The sequence below is a fragment of the Mirounga leonina genome, unplaced genomic scaffold (assembly GCF_011800145.1).
Source record: "Mirounga leonina isolate KUSES-001 unplaced genomic scaffold, KU_Mleo_1.0 Mir_153, whole genome shotgun sequence".
Taxonomy (NCBI): Eukaryota; Metazoa; Chordata; class Mammalia; order Carnivora; family Phocidae; genus Mirounga; species Mirounga leonina.
Window position 1 is genome coordinate 13,506,314 of NW_023270387.1, and position 16,247 is coordinate 13,522,560.

General features: G+C 55.2%; 1 protein-coding gene across 1 annotated transcript in view; it reads left to right on the forward strand.

The window, feature by feature from the left end:
* Nucleotides 1-10,846, forward strand: part of CEP164 (centrosomal protein 164) — a 63,571-nt gene extending 52,725 nt beyond the window's left edge. Inside the window, exons 18-32 of the mRNA XM_035009027.1 lie at nt 72-203; nt 538-660; nt 1,710-1,853; nt 2,287-2,370; nt 2,519-2,587; nt 2,913-3,088; nt 3,407-3,533; nt 3,810-3,877; nt 4,324-4,531; nt 5,548-5,655; nt 6,209-6,323; nt 6,778-7,125; nt 7,870-7,936; nt 8,772-8,900; nt 9,076-10,846. Coding sequence (XP_034864918.1) covers nt 72-203; nt 538-660; nt 1,710-1,853; nt 2,287-2,370; nt 2,519-2,587; nt 2,913-3,088; nt 3,407-3,533; nt 3,810-3,877; nt 4,324-4,531; nt 5,548-5,655; nt 6,209-6,323; nt 6,778-7,125; nt 7,870-7,936; nt 8,772-8,900; nt 9,076-9,172 — 1,995 coding nt within the window. The 3' untranslated portion in view covers nt 9,173-10,846. The remainder of the gene's footprint in view (nt 1-71; nt 204-537; nt 661-1,709; nt 1,854-2,286; nt 2,371-2,518; nt 2,588-2,912; nt 3,089-3,406; nt 3,534-3,809; nt 3,878-4,323; nt 4,532-5,547; nt 5,656-6,208; nt 6,324-6,777; nt 7,126-7,869; nt 7,937-8,771; nt 8,901-9,075) is intronic.
* Nucleotides 10,847-16,247: the final 5,401 nt, after the last annotated feature.

Consider the following 16,247-nt stretch of genomic DNA (forward strand, 5'->3'; position numbering starts at 1 on the left):
GGCCCCTGGCGAGTCCCTGAGGTTGCTCTACAGTGCTAAGTGGCCCGTTCCCTGTGCTGGGGTCTCCTCAGGTTGTCTCCAGCCTCCAGAAGAAGATGAAGGAAGCTCAGCAGAAAGAGGAGGCCCGGCTGCAGGAGAGCCTCAGTCGGGCAGAGCAGAGGGCTCATCAGAAGGTTCACCAAGTGCTTGAATATGAGCAAGAGGTAAATGCTGGTGGGCTCCTTCGACCTTACGTGTACCTGTCCTGGGCGCTCCGTCCTGGCCCAGGGGCCTCTGCTTTGCTTTGGAAGGCTCAGCTGGGGCTAGAGTTCTGGTTGCATTTCTATGCCTCCGTTCCCTTGAGGTTGGGCGCTTCTCCACCCCCGCGCCCCTGTACGTAAGCGGGGAGGGGTGCTGGGATGTGGTGCCTGCACGTCACGAGTCATGCGTGTAGGGCACTGGGGAGGCGTGCGTGTACTCCACCTTCGAGTGCCTCAGTCCCCATGCGCTGGTCCACCCTCGGGCCTGCATGTCGCATCCCCGCTGCCTACCCTGCAGCTCAGTGACCTCCTGCGAGAGAAGCGCCAGGAGGTGGAAAGGGACCATGAGAGGAGGATGGACAAGATGAAGGAGGAGCACCAACAAGTGGTAGCTGAGGCCAGAGAGCAGTATGAAGCCGAGGTGACTTGCCCCTTCCCCTGTGCACACATTCGGCGCGTGCAGCTGGCGGTCCTTGGCAGCTGGGTGATGCCCTGCCCTGGTGCAGCCCTGGTTCCCGGTTTACTCCAGCAGCAGCAGGCGGCTGCCTTCCCTCCCCGAGCGGCTGCGGCTCACAGATAACCGAGTTCGTACCCTGTGCTAGCACTGTTCTCAGCTCCCGATGTGTGCGGACTCATTTAGTCCCCCCAACACCCCGAGGAGGTGCGGACTATCGTGACCTCCAGTTGGAAAGTGAAACGGAGACTCAGGAGCGCAAGCACCTTTCCCAAGGGCTCTGGGCTAGTAAGTCGAGGAGCTGAGCTTCAAGCCCCGACTGTCTGGCTCCCAAGCCTTCAACTTTAACCACCCCAGCACCATGCCATCAGGGTTAACCAAAATTCCAGGACATCATAGACTGGCAAGAGGCAAACACTCCTTAGAGCTGATCTGTCTGTGTTCAGCCTTCCCCCCCGTAGGTGAGAATGTGGCACCACACCAGCTTGGCTGGCTCACACTGGGGGTGAACAGGGGTGGCAGTGGGGCCTGACTTTAGCTCCCAGCTGGGCCTCTGCCCGGGATGTCTAGGCTCCTGTTCCCGTAACTGGAAACCGTGTCCCGGCCTGTCTGTACGGTCTTTTCCACACAAAAATAGCCGGCCTGTGATAAAACGTAGCTGGTTCCCTTCCCAAACCAATGCGGACCTTGCTGAAGAGCAGTGCTAATTTATTAGTGACCTCTCTTCCCTCGAGGAAGGACGCTGTGCACAGTGGACAGCAGGACAGGCAGATTTCCACGGCGGGGGGGTGTCTCATGGCATCTGAGCAGTGTCTGCTTCCGTGGCAGAGAGGGGTGCAGGCTTTCTGCGGGGGGAGGCCTGGGCGCTCCTCCATGCTCTCCTCCTCGAAGAGCTGGCCCTCGGGAGCCACTGGGGTCCCCAGCCTTACTGACCCGAGGCTGCCGGGAGGGGCCGTGGCTTTAGGGGTGTGAGGGCCGCTGCAGCTTCCCCGCCAGCAGCCTCCCCTTCTGGGCAGGAGAGGAAGCAGCGGGCGCAGCTGCTGGGCCACCTGACCGGGGAGCTGGAGCGCCTGCGCAGGTCACACGAGCGAGAATTGGAGGCCGTGAGGCAGATGCAGGACAGGCAGCTCGAGGACTTGTGGCGTCGGCACCGGGAGCAGGTGGGGGCTCTGGGCAGTCCCGGGGGACCAGGGTTGGTGAGCCCCCTCTGGCACCTCCATGCAGGAGAAGTGCTGGGGGCAGGCAGCTGGGGCAGCCGCAGATCTGAGCCTTGATAGCTTCAGGTGCGGGGGTCTCTCACAGGCCAGGGCACGCATGGTCCTTTGTTTTCTGGGCCAGCGAACAGCCCCGGGCTTAGAGGAGGTCAGCCCCCATAGGACCCTGGGTTTGGCGCCTTTGTCTCTCCTTGCCCCCATTGGGAAGACACAAGGTGGTACTTTCCTGGGGGCCTGCAAGGGCAAGTGGGATGAGGCTGAGCCTTAGCTTGGAGGCTGTGCTATGGAAGGGTGGGTCCAGATCTCCCTCCTGCCCCCTCAGCTCATGCCTTGCACTCTTCCTACACTTACATCTTTCACTCTACCTATTTCTGTGCAGGAAAGGAAACTACAAGATTTAGAGGTGGAACTTGAAACCAGAACCAAAGATGTCAAGGCCAAATTGGCTCAACTGGATCTCCAGGTGAGAGAGCAGGAGTTGAGGATAGCATCTCCAGGGGCCCTGGACCTTGGAGTGGTAGCGCCCCAGGGAGAGCTTGGGGCCTCCTGCTCCTTAGACCCAGGGCGTCTGGAGCTGGCCAGACAGCCCCATTTCTTCCCCACCCCCGCAGGAGGAGACCGCCCGAAAGGAGCATCAGCAGCTCCTTGATGTGCAGAGGCAGGTGGCGCTGCAGAGCGAGGTTTGGCTGGCTCCCTGTCCTCCCTGTCTCTGCCCCGTTCCCTTTACCTTCCCTCCCTCTCCCGCAACATCCCACCTTTTGCTCACCCGATCTGTCCCGGGCTTTAGGGTTCCAGATGCTGTTGGCAGGATGCCACAGCTAGCCCAGCTGGGGAGCCCCAGGGGGTGGGGCTGTGGAGGGCGGCAGAGGCCACACACCTCCCACCCTCGGCGCAGTGACTTCAGGGTGCTTGAGTTCCACGCTCGCTCCCATGCTCCTCAGGGTCCCTGTGCTGCTTGCTGCCTGCCTTGGTCCCGCATGTCTCCAGGTGCTTCTGTCTTTTCAGGAAGTCACAGCCAGCTATCAGCACTTGGAGGAGTCAAAGAAGGAGCACACCCACCTGTTGGAGTCAAACCGACAGCTCCAAAGACTCCTGGATGAGCTTCGGGCCCGCAAGGTGGAGCTGGAGTCCCAGGTGGATGCACTGCAGACCCAGAGTCGGAGGCTGCAGAAGCACCTCAGGTGGTGTGGGCACCCTGCCCTCGGCCTCCCCTGCTACCTGCCCTCTGACCTACCTGGGCCCTGGCTGCTCACGGCCCAACTATCAGGCAGGGGTGGAGCCAGGCAGAGGGGCTTAGCTGCATTTGTAGGGAGTATGGGGTGAGAGCTATGAACAGCGGGGGTCTCTGGTTCTACCGGTCATGCCCCAGTCCTGCTGTCTCCCTAAGATCAGGGCTTGAGGCCCACCCCAGCAGGCATGATGGTGTGCTGCCCGCCCTGCTTCATCATGTGAGCCTGTCTCCCCCCTGCCCCCCAACCCCACCTCTACCCCCATCACAGCGACCTGGAGGCTGAAGCTCAGAGGAAGCAGGACACGCTGAAAGAGCTAGCAGCTAAGGAGAGTAACGCCTCCCCAAGTTCTGAGCCAGATCTCCACATTGAGGACCTGAGGAAATCCCTTGGGACAGTGAGTTTCTCTGTGCTGTGGAAGGGACAGGGTGGTGGGACTGGGGCGGTGCTCCAGGAGGGGTCCTGGCTTTGCTTCAGAAACGACCTTAGCCTCCTGTCCTTAATAGTCCCAGTTCCCCATCTCCATCACTCAAATGATACCTGTACACGAATGGTGCCCAGCAGCTCCCCCAGAGCCATTTCTGTATTTAGGCCCCTGGGAGGGGCTTTGGGGGTCCTCTGAGCCGGCAGTGTATCTGATATTCAGTGGGCCTTTTCTACTGTGTGTCCTTAGAACCAGACCAAAGAGGTATCCTCTTCTCTCTCCCAGAGCAAGGAGGAGACCAACTTGTCCTTGGACAGGTGAGTTCTGGTAGCCTTAGTTTGGGTCCAGGATTCCATGAAGGGGTGAGTGCCTGCATCACAGACCTGGGGTGATCACCAGTGGGGCTTGGTTCGGGGACGAGGACCCGAGGGACCGAGGGAATTTCTTTAGCAAGCCAGGAAGGTTGACCCATTGTGACCACTGACACAGCATGCTGGGGCCTGCTGCCCTCTGGTTGAAGATCAAGCTGACGGGAGTGTCTGGCCATTTATCTGGAGGCCCCAGGCCCAATCCCTTTAGAGGCAGGGTGGGAGGACTCTGTAGCATGCTGCACACTAGAGTGTGAATACTTGTGTATTCATGCCCAGCCTCGTAGTCTGTGCTCAGGCTGGGCATCTGTCGGGGAAGTGCTCAAGTGGCCCAGAGCAGCTCTCAGAGCGTGTGTGCTTTCCCTTTCCAACCCCTCTGCCCTGCCCTCCCGCAGCGTCCAGCACTACCTCTCCGCCGAGGGGATGGCCCTCCGCAGCGCCAAGGAGTTCCTGGTGCGGCAGACCCGCTCCATGCGGAGACGGCAGACGGCTCTGAAGGCCGCCCAGCAGCACTGGTGCCGGGAGCTGGCCGGGGATCGGGAGGATGCCGCCGATCCCCCAGGCGCCAAGGCCCTGGAAGATGCGCGCAAGGACCTGGAGGAGGTCAGGGGCCTTGAGGCGAGCCTGCCGGTCCTGCGGGGCTGGGGTGGGGGGTGCTGGGGGCAGCCAGGGCAGCCGTGGCTTCTGGTAACTCCGGGTTCCCCGCAGCGTGGTCACATCGGCCCAGGGCCACTGGACAGGTGCTGCAGGTTATTGAGCTCCGTGAGGATGAAAGCACCTGACATTTACGTGTCAATGCACAGTGTACAATGCTTTCTTCGTCCTCACGATGTGCAGGGCAGTGGTGGGACTCTCACTTTCTAGGTGAAGCGTACAAGTAAGGTTTTTAAAATTTCACATCCAGTGCTGTTCTGGCCCGTCACCCTAAAGATGTGGTTCATAAGTGAATCTTCTGAGCACACTAGGCATAAGGCTGAAGTGCTTGTCTGATAGCCTAATTTCCAGGGAAAAGGAAGAGACTTCATGGTGCCATCTGAGGGCCTTGGCCAGCAGCTCAGGCCTGCTCCCTTAGAATTCTGTTGGTGCCCGGAGCTGGTGCAGGGCAGGCTTACCAGGGGCATTTGCATGCTGCCCTCAGGCCCTCATTGCTCTGCTGCATGCTGAGAGGGAGGGCGGTGGGGGCAGGGACAGTAATAACCCTGGGGTAGCACGTTGTAACTCTCTGAGAATGTGTTAGGTGCGGGCCCAGGGCTCAGCATGTAACTACCTCATTGAATCCTCATGACCCTAGAAAACTAGTATTTCGGGATGCCTGGGTGGCTCAGTCCGTTAAGCGTCTGCCTTCGGCTCAGGTCACCATCCCAGGGTCCTGGTGATCGAGTCCCACATTGGGCTCCCTGCTCCACGGGGAGCCTGCTTCTCCCTCTGCCTCTGTCTCTCATGAATAAATAAATAAAAAATCTTAAAAAAAAACCCAAACTAGTATTTCTCTTCTTGAGAGGGCAGTCCAGAGAGGTGATTTGTCCAGGGTTACCCAGCCAACAACCACACACAGAGCTGGGACTCTAGCACCTGCGCTGAGACCCCATGTCTGTCCTCCCCTTTCTCTCTGGCGGCAGGAGACCAGGCACCTGGATGAGATGAAATCGGCCATGCGGAAGGGCCATGACCTGCTGAGGAAGAAAGAGGAGAAGCTGAATCAGCTAGAGTCATCTCTTCGGGAGGAGGTACAGCATGGTGGCCACGGCCTCCCTCTTCCTTTCCTGGGCTGCTGTTGGGTTCTTTGGTCCCGTGGTGGGGGGAGCTGGGCCTCTGGGGCTCCTGGGCTGGGTTGCCGAATACATCTGTGCAGAACAGTCCTGAGCAGACCCGGAGCCTCTTGCTGCAGGCTCTTGAGAGGCACTGGCCCTGCCCTGCGGGGGTTCCTGAGGAGAGCTGGGCCCCGGGGTTTGGAAATAGGCTTCCCTCCTTTTCCTGCGGCCTCCTCCACGGTCCTCTGGACACTCGAGGCGTGGGTGTGACAGGAGGGAAGCCTAGGTGGAGCCATCTTGCAGGGGGAGTTTGCTGGGGGCAGGGGCTCTGGTCCTGGGGCCCTGCTGCCTATGTGTCAGCCCACTGTGTCCTCCCAACCCCTGCTTCCCTCCTCCCATGCTGCAAGGCAGCCCGTAGGGTGTCCCTCTCCCAGAATTTTGGGTCCCAGAGAGTCCGGGGCCGTCACACGGACAGTGGGCAGAACACAGAGGGCAGGCACCAGTACTCACTGCTGCTCGTACCCATCAGGCTTTAGATGAGGACACGCTGAGACGAGCTTCCACCAAGAAGGTGGTGACATTTGACCTCAGCGACACGGAAGACATGAGCAGTTCAAGCTCCGAATCCCACCCCCTGCCTCACTGTGAGTGGCAGTGCCGGCAGGGGGAGGACCATGGTATCCGTGGAGAGAGGGGGGCTTGGGGGGGGCCTACTGGGAGCCAGTGTCTGGAGCAGGCACTCAGTAATGCTTGGGAGGAGTGACCCCAGTGGGGTTTGCCAGCACACAGGGCAGAAAGGGTCAGGGGCCACCTGAACATGCAGAGACCTTCCGGTGCCTTCTGCGAGGTGTTCTCCCTCTGCCACTCTGGTCTGCAGTGGGGCAGAAGGCCATCTCCTCTCCCTTCCTTGCCCGCTCCCTGGAGAGGCTTTTTCCCCCTCAGCCAGCTTCCAGTCTGCGCCCTCTGGAACACAGAAGCCCTGCCGTCCCTCTGGCCCCCATCAGCCGAGGGGCTGTGGTCCACAGACCAGGAGGGCAGCCAGGGTGCTGCCGTGCCTGGGGCCGTCCTAGGCCCTGAAGCTGAGTCCTTCCCTTTTAGTCAACCTGACTGCAAGTGCCACCTTCCCCTACAAGTTCCAGTACTTGAGCAGCTCCCTGCAGCGGATCAGCAGCCAGCTGAACGGTGTCCTCAGCATGCTGGGCAGTCTCAACCTGCAGCCGCCACCACCCCTCTTCGCTTCCACACCAGCGCCCACCCCGCCCCAGGACCGCAGGAGCACCTCCATACCCGCCTGCCCCTCCCTGGCCCGGGTCTCAGCCTGGCCGCCAGCGGTGCCCACATCCACCCAGTGGGCCTGGGACCCCGGGCTGGGCTCCACGCTCTCCTCCTCCGTGGCTCAAACAGTGGACGACTTCCTGTTGGAGAAGTGGCGCAAGTATTTTCCAAGTAAGCCTCCCTCCCTTCTGCCTCCTCTGCCGGCCCCTTGCCGCCCCCAGCTTTGGCATGGCCCATCCCATTATGGGAGGAAGATTTGCTGGTGACCCTGAAGCCACAGGCTCTGTGAGTCATGACGGTTGACCTGGAGCTTGGGCTGACTGCAGCCTTTCTGATGGGAGCTGGAGCTCAGCAGAACCTAAAAGGTCATCCCTGTCCTCATTGTAATAGCTGCCATCTTGTGCCTTGTGTGAGGGGCCACGCGTGAGTCCTTCTAACAACCCTCTGAGGTAGTAATATTTATCCCCCCCTTACAGATGAGAAAACTGAGACTCAGGTTAAGGGATATGCTCCAGGGTACCCAGGGAGTAAGTAACACACTGGGTTTTGGCCCCCCGTCTCTATGACTTCAAGATTCTGCTCATAACCCCTTGGCCATACAGCTTTGCCCTGGTTCTGGGCGAGGGGGCCTCACCTGGTCTCTTAGTCCTGATGAAGAAGGTGAAAAGCCATAAAAACACAAGTTACTTTGGGGAAAAAGTTACATATCTGTCTTAACCCAAATAGAAAAGTAAATTAAATTTTACAAATAAACAGGACAATTCCTGTCTCTTACCTGTCTCTCACCTCCAACCACTGAAACTTGCCCTGTTGTTGTGTGTCTGTGGGAGGCGGGAGGTGCACTGGTGAGCTGGGAGGTGGCCTGCTGGGACTGGCTTCCGCGACTCATTTCTGGATGATTTCCTCCTTTTCCAGCTGGAGTCCCGTTCCTCAGCAGCGGCCCTGCCCCACTGGAGAACAGGCTGGGTTATGTGCCTGCCAGGTAAGCCTCCCTGGGCAGGCAGCACCTCCCAGGGGAGCAGAACTCTGGTTACGTTGTCCAGAGAGCTTGGACAGGTCCCCAGGCCACAAAGTTGCTTGCCTGGGTCTGAGGTGCCTCTACCACCACCGGAGAAAAGTCTTACTCACTGAGGTCCCAGTGGCGGCCGGTCTCACCTGGCCCAGCTCTGGGAGGAAGCTGCCTGCTAGCCCCTGCAGGGAGAAATCAGCCTTGGCAGGACCCTGTTCCTTCCCCTGGCCCTTCCTGTCCTTGAGCATGGCTTTTGTCTTTGCCATTGAGCTTGTTGTCTGTTCCTGCAGTCCTGCTGAGCAACATCTGGAGTGAGAAGGGGCACCCTGGGGGAGAGACAGATGGGCAATTACTTAAACCTGTTGTTAATTTCCCATTCATCTTCTTCCTTGCCAAATATATCCCCTGCCCCCCCTCCACAGGCCCCCAACCATAAACACCCCCACTTACCCTTTGGCCCACTCAGGAACTGATGCTGGGCAGGTATTGGAGTCAACAGAGGGGAAAGCTTTTGCTGGTCAGATTGGCTGGGACTAGGCCGATGTGGGAGCCCTGACGTCAGGAGTGTTCACCCAGGGGAGGGGCCGGGGGGGGGGGCACCACCTTGTCTTTGGGGAACTGATGCTCATCATTCCAGAAGGGCATTCTTGCCAGCAAAGGAAGCTTGGAGTTGCTAAAGCCACCCCGCGAAGGCCCTGGCTGGTGTATGGGGTGTGTGGAGAGGAGGGAGAAGCGGGTTGGCTGTCCCCTTCCTCCAGTCCTCTTGCCTCCTCTCTCCCTCTCCTCACGCCGGCCTCCGCCTTCCCAGTGAGCAGCTGCGCCTCCTGCGGCGGGCCCATTCCCACGGCTCCAGCCCTGAGGCAGGCAGCACAGACTTCCAGAGCATGATCGAGGCCAACCGAAAGTGGCTAGAACATTACAGGAATGACCCCAAGTTGTATCCTTTGGTCCCCAAGTCTTGATCCCTTCCTGCTGTCGTTGCTGGGATGGCTGAGGTGGGCTACAGAGCTTGTGTTTGTGCCCGGGGGGGGGGGGGGGCAGCGGTCCAAGGAGGACCCTGTTTGGGCCTTGGCCTGACTTGACTGCAGAGTTTTCCTTCACCTCGTGGCCAGACAGCTCTTCTCTTCAGTGCCCAAGCCGGCAGCTACCTCGGGCCTTCTGCAGCTGGGCCTGGATGAGACCAGTAGCCTGAGGTTGTATCGCTACTGAGGACCCGAGCCTCTCCTGCACCCAGACCAAGTGCCTGAGGATCTGCCTGCGCTCTAGTCCTTCTGAGAAAGCTTTCTCCTGCCCTATTTGCTGCTGCCTGCCCCACTCAGAGGAACCCGGCGGTGGGGCCGGAAAGGATGGTACCACTGGAATACCATAAGCCTCCCCCCTGAGACCATGCATCTCAGGCTGAAGAGTGTGGACTTCTGTGAGCTCCTGCCTGGACAAGGCAACACCGATGTGGGGCCATCAGAGCCCGGGCACCTGCAGGAGGAGGTATTAGGAATTGTCTTCTGAGGCCAAGGGGCCTGCAGGGCACTCTGTGCTCGGGACTCCTGCGGTTATGTGTGTATGGTCCTTAATTCACCAGAACGAAGCCCCCCAGCATGTCTGTACCCTGGGACCAGGCTCTAATACCTCAGCCTCAGAGAGATCAGACCCTTTTCTTTTTGGTAAGTCTCCTTTCTTGAGCACTCTATCTCAGGATTGGGCCCAGAGCCCTGCCAGAGGTTGCTGAAAGTTGGCCCCCAGACGTTCTGCTGCCTATCCTCCCTCTACTGGCTCTGTGCTTTCCTCAGGGGCGCTCCCTTCCCTTCCCTCGGGCTTCCCCCCCCCCCCCCCCAGCTCGAGTCTCAGGTCACAAGCACACAACTTTGAAGAAGCCACAGGAAAAGTCTGGGATGGCTTTGGGTCTGCATCTTGGTTTTCTGGACCACTATGGGGAGAGTTGTGGGTTCTTGTTTTCACGCCCCTGGCAGCCCTCCTCCGGGCTGGGCCGCACTGGGCCTGGCTCCCTGCGGTTCCACCTCCCGTCAGAGGGCTCCTTGGTGGGGGGCGGCTGTAGCGGATGTTCTTGGACATCTGTCCTGTCGTTTAAATAAAATGCCCCCGTGTTTGTCTTGAAAGCTCTGGGGTCGCCCCTGCCTCTCCACGGCACAGACACCAAGTCTCTGCCAGGGACTAAGAAACTTTCTACCCCACCCCAGACACACTTTGTAGGCATCAGTCTACCATAGAGGAAAAAAAGTCCATTTTGCTCTTTGGCTCATCCCATGTGCTTCGGGGCTAGCGCACGTATTACAACCAACTCCGGTGACAAGCCTGTGTTTTCTACATCAGTTAAATCCCTGCAGGTCCATTTGCCACAAGGTAGTTTTGTGAATGCGTCTCCTCTTTGAAGGCCTTAGACACCTAGGAGGTGTTCTTAAGAGGGAGGAGGCAAATTTACTCATGACAACAAGCCTGTAATCTAGGTGTATGGATGAAAACCCAGAGGCTCGGAGACCCGGAAGGGCCTGAGGTCCTGAAGGAAGTCAGTTGCTGCCCAGCGCCAAGCCCCCGGCCCCATCTGTGCTCCCTGTCCCTGTTGAGTGGAAGCCTTGGGAAGTGCTGATGTGCTCCATCTCTCCCTCCCCCTACCCCTACTGGGCCACCTACCAGCTGGAGACTCGTGCCATCTCCCAAAGGCCATTTGGCATTGTTTGCTGCATGCACACGAATGAAAGCTAAGCCCCCTGATGTCCTAAGCTGGCAAAGTTAGGTGGGTTTTGTTTTCTGCTCCAGTGGTGTGAGCAGCCAACATAGTTTTGGGTTTGTAGCAACAAAATTGCTGGGAGAATCAACCGAGAAGGCCATGTTTCATGGATTTGCATAAGAAAACCAACTACAAATTAACCCAGCCTCCTCTGTGTCCTAGCTGCTCTGTTGGAGGGAGGGAGGAAAGATGCTCACGTGTGTCCAGTACCTTCCGTGTGCAGGTGCTTTTAAGATATCTCATTTAACCCTCTTAACCTGTGAAGTTGGTATTATCTTATAGATGGGGAACTTCAGGCTCAGAGTGGTTAAATGACTACAGCTCAGGTTCGCCCAGGATTTGAACCTAGATCTACACCTCTCTAAAAGCTGAGTTGTGTTGAGCCTGCTCCCCTAGGTCAGCACCTTCTGTCGTCCTGACTCACAGAACAGTCCTGGCCAGCTTGCTCTGAAGACCTGGGTCCCAGGGAGGGAGTGGCTTCTAGCTGGGTGAACAACCCCCCACCCCCACCGGGCCAAGCTTGACAAGGGAGACTTTTTCCAAAGACTCCAAAACTGCCCCATCTCTCCCCTTAGAGACTGTAAAATCTAGCTGGGGAGTCTAGAATCCTAGACCTGGTAGCTGAATGGAACCTTGCAGATGATGTTCAGCTCACTCATGTTTATCGCAGCAGGAACAGCCTAAAGAGATAAGGTGAGTTACCCAAAGTTACAGTCAGGGCATGGCAGAAGCAGGACCAGAACCTAGGAGTCCTGCCTCCCAGCCTGGGGCTTCAGGAAAGAGTGTTTTTAAAAAGATACTTATTTTGAACAGGCTACATGTTCACATGGCTCTGTATTCAAATGACACAAAAGTCAGTCCATCCATGGGCCAGGCTTCTCCTTGAAGGTTCCTTCTGGAGATTTTATGCAAATACAAGAAAAGAAGGGGCAGTGTTTTTATCTTCTTCCCTTTTACTGGTGGGGTAAGAGTCATTCCTAACCTAGGATCAGACAACCTCCCAAAGCTCTTTTGTGAGATGTCCACTGATTATTTTCTTAGGGGAGCAGTGTTGGGAATGGCAGCCCCCCAGCCATGCCAACTTCCACACCAAGTGGCAGCCTGGGGAAAGGATATAACCCTGGCCTTAGGACACCTGGGTGTACCTTTGGCTGGAACACCTACAACCTGAACAAGTCCTTTCCAGGTCTGTGTCTCCCCTGGTTAAAAGCTCAAAGCCTAAACCCACATTCTAGGGATGAAGCAGGGTGGCTGCCTTGGGTGGGGAGCTGCTCTTATCCAGAGGGAGGCTGGAAAGCCCTCAGTGGCCTAAGAGAGGCTCTGGTGGGGAGGGTAACCGGTGGGGGTTTCCAATCCCACCACCAACTTTTTTGCGGGGGGAGGTGGAGAGTTGAGGATTAAAAAATAGAGCCCCTGGCATCACCAGTGTCCTGAAGAACGGGAAAGTCCCTTTGTTGCTCCTTTCCACTTGCATCTCCTGCCTCCGCCATTGAATCTGCCATCTCTAGCAGCTATGTTCCCCAGAGGGCCCAGCAAAGGGCCATGGAGCACTGCTGGCCATGGTGGAGGAGAGGGGTGCCTGCTCTTGGGAGGTAGGGACAGTGCGATGAGTTCCACTCTCACAATTAAAAGCAGAAGGGGCATGAGTCAAACAAGAGTTCCCACTTTATCCTCAGTTTTCCTATCTGTAAAATGGGGTGACCTATCCCATAAAGTGGTTGGGAGGATTAAAGAAGTTAATCTATATAAAGTCCTCAAAACCATGTTCAACGCATAGTAAGGGCAGTGACCTCCCCAAGATAGCAACATAGGTCATTCCTGACTTCACGCCCCTTCATAAGAACAACTAGCAACTATTCACAGACAAGACACCACTGAGAATCCTAGAGCACAATGCCGAGGTTGAAGCATCCCTGCAGCACAGAGACCAAGACAGACTGCATTGGAGGAGTAGGAGAAGCGGCTTTACTGCCCCTCCCCTAGGCCAGGGTAGCACCACGCTGAGAGGTCCCCCTGAACCTACGGTTCCTCCAAGGGAGAAGAGTTCAGGTTAGATATCCAGTTCCCCCAGCATTGTGGGTCACTTTGTGGGAGCCCCTACTGTGGTTTCACCCCATGGGGATTGCAGGGGAATCTGTGACGTAAATGGGGAAGGACTTCCAACAACCAGCACTTAGATCTCAGCCAACCAAGTTCATACTTGCAGGGCCCAAGTAGTAATCGCAACCAGTGGCTTTATTCAACTGCAGAACCAAGTTAGCGGTGCAGTCTGACCGGGGAACTAGGCAGGGGGCAGGTCTGCCTGATTCGGGTCCTCCTCCTCCTCAAAGAGGAGTTTGTAGGCGCTGTAGCCTGGTCTGCCTGTGCCCAGGCAGTAGGGCTGGGGAGAGCCCTAGCAGTTGTGGGATGTGTCTCCCGGCCCCTCCTGACCAGAAAGCCTGGTTTGGGATAATTTGAGAGTTGCCTGAAGAGGGCTCTCCAAGTCCCACTGAGGCTGGAGAAGCTGAATCATGGCCGCACTTGCTGTGGAGCACGGTCCTTGGCCCCATCTGAGAGGAAGGGCTGGCAAGAACACCTGGAATCTTCTGCATAACCCAGCCACACTTGAGCCAAGAGGCAAGTGTGCAGAACTGACCACCCCTACAGCAAAGCTAGTGGCCCGGTTCGGTCAGGGAAGCATGGGTCAGCTTTAGTCAAGACCGCAAAGAGCCTTAACGGCCTTGGAGCTGCTTCTCCCACTGCACCTCGGCAGGGAAACTAAATTCATAGTTCCACTTACAGCTGAATACAGCCTTCAGCCCACATGACTAAGGAGCCTTACCAGAACACAGAGGAAGCTGCACGGCCCACCCAACAGCCCTGTTTACAGTGGCACTTGAACAGAGAACATACATAGCCTGTGGCTTTCCCCATCTGCAGAACAAAATTGGTGACCTCATCTGACCAGGGTATTCAGTGCACACTCTTGCCCGATTTGGGCCCCAAGACTGTGAACCATGCAGACTCTGGGTTTTGTCCTGCTGCCTGGCCAGGGCAAGGAAGCAAATTCATAGCCTCACCTGCTCCTAAGTATAGTACCCAGTCTTAGAAAGCCTGGACACAGAATTTAGGCAACCATGGAGCTCATCCTATAGCCTCACTTGGGCAGGGAAGCAAGCCAACAGTCCTATCCAGCTGTTTTCAGCCAGTGGTATACCCAACACCCTTATCTCAGAGCTTAAACAGTTGCCTTGTCCAAATAATAGACCCTAATAGCAGGCTTCACCTACCCAAGACATTACCAGCAGACTTGTCCAGAAGCCCAAATTGAGCTGACCTTTGAAATACTATCTCTGCCAAAGCAAACCTGCAAAGTCTGGAAGAGAAGACCACTTACTCAAATGCAGATACCAACATAAGGAATCAAGGATCATGAAAAATCAGACAAATTTGATACAACCAAAGGAAACAGATAAAGCTTAATAAGTTACTCTAAAGAAATGTCAATCTAGGGGCGCCTGGGTGGCTCACTTGTTAAGCATCTGCCTTCGGCTCAGGTTAGGATCCTGGGGTCCTGGGATCGAGCCCCACGTTGGGCTCTCTGCTCAGCAGGAAGCCTGCTTCTCCCTCTCCCACTCTCCCTGCTTGTGTTCCCTCTCTCACTATGTCTCTCTCTGTCAAATAAATAAAATCTTTAAAAAAAGAGAGAGAGAAATGTAGATCTAGGATCAAAGAATTCTGAAGAATCCTTTTAAAGTAGTTTAATCTACAAGAACACATAGACAACTAAATAAAATTAGATTAACAGTTCATGAACAAAACAAGAAGTTCAACAAAGAAACAAACCATCAAAAAACCCAAACAGAAATCTTAGGGCTGAAAAAATACAATAACCACACTGAAGAACTCAGTCAAAACTTCAAAAGTAGACCCACACAGGCAGAAGAATCAGCAACTTGGAAGATAGGAAGTTTGAAATTATCCAGTCAGAGGAGCAAAAAGAAAAACAGGGGCGCCAGGGTGGCTCAGTCGTTAAGTGTTGCCTTCGGTTCAGGTCATGATCCCAGAGTCCTGGGATTGAGCCCCACATCGGGCTCCCTGCTCGGTGGGAAGCCTGCTTCTCCCTCTCCCACTCCCCCTGCTTGTGTTCCCTCTCTCACTGTGTCTCTGTCAAATAAATAAATAAAATCTTAAAAAAATAATAATAAAAAAGACTGAAGAAAGCCAGTGGGGCTTATAGGATACAATGAAAGGAAACAATATTCATATTATGGGAATCCCAGAAGAAGAGAAAGGGACAGAAACTATATTTAAAGCAATAATAGCTGAAAAGTTCCTAAACTTGGGGAAAGAAATAGACATCCAGGTCCAAGACACCCAAAGGACCCCAAATAGGAACCCAAATAGGGTTACAGTGGACACATTAAATTACTAAAAGCTAAACACAGAATTTTATTTATTTTTAAAAAATATTTGAGAGAGAGAGAGAGAGCATGTGTGCATGTGCTCCTGTAGGGGGAGGGGCAGAGGGGAAGAGAGAGAACGAGCATCCCAAGCAGACTCCCTGCCAAACACAGAATTTTAAAAGCAGCAAGAGAAAAGTATACACAAGTGACCTTCCATAAGACTTTTTGGCAGACTGTGCAGCAGAAAATTTTCAGGCCAGAAGAGAACAGGATGACATGTTTAAAACTTGAAAAGGAAAAAACTGTCAACCAAAAATACTATACCCAGTAAAGCTCTTCTGCACAAATGAACTAGGGATGAAGACTTTCCCAAACAAAAGTTGAGGGAATTCACCAATACATGTGCCTTCCAAGAAATGATAGAGGGAGTTCTTTGAGTGGAAATAAAAGGACACTAATTAACATCATAAAAACATAAGGCATTGTAAAATTCAGTGATAATGGTAAATATATAGTCAAAGTTAGATTCTGTAATATGGTAAAAGTGGTAGATAATTCACTTACAACTAGGGTTTAAAAGTTACCAACAAGGTTCTGGTCTAGGATGGCAATGTTGGAAGACCCTGAACTCACCTGCTCCATGGACACAGCAAATCTACACCTATTTATAGAGCAGTTCCTTTTGAAGAACTGAGGGCTGACTGAACAGCTTCTGCACAACAAAAGATAAACCATATAGAGAATGGCAAGAGAGAAGAGACACAATTACAAAGGGAGCCCCCACTCCCTATGTTGTGAACTGCTGTGGGGAGGGATAGGACTGAGGGACCTGGAACAGATTTTTCTGCCCTGGGGCACAGAAAAAAAAAAAAAAAGCCACAGTTTAAAAGGGCAACTAGAATAAAGGAACCACCCCTAGGACCTTGCCAAATGGCTGCGGAGCTGTTGGAGCTCTCTCTGGGTGGGGAGGGGCTTATGAACACCATTGTCCATGTTTCCCCTTAGTCTTGTAGCATAGACAGGAGCAAAGTCTGGGCACCCTAGCTGGCCTACCACCTTAGCAAGCACCAGGGCCCTAGCCCACACCAGCCCCAACCATCCCACACATAGGACACCTCCAGTCAGTGCTCACTACAGCTCTAGTCATTGTGTCAAG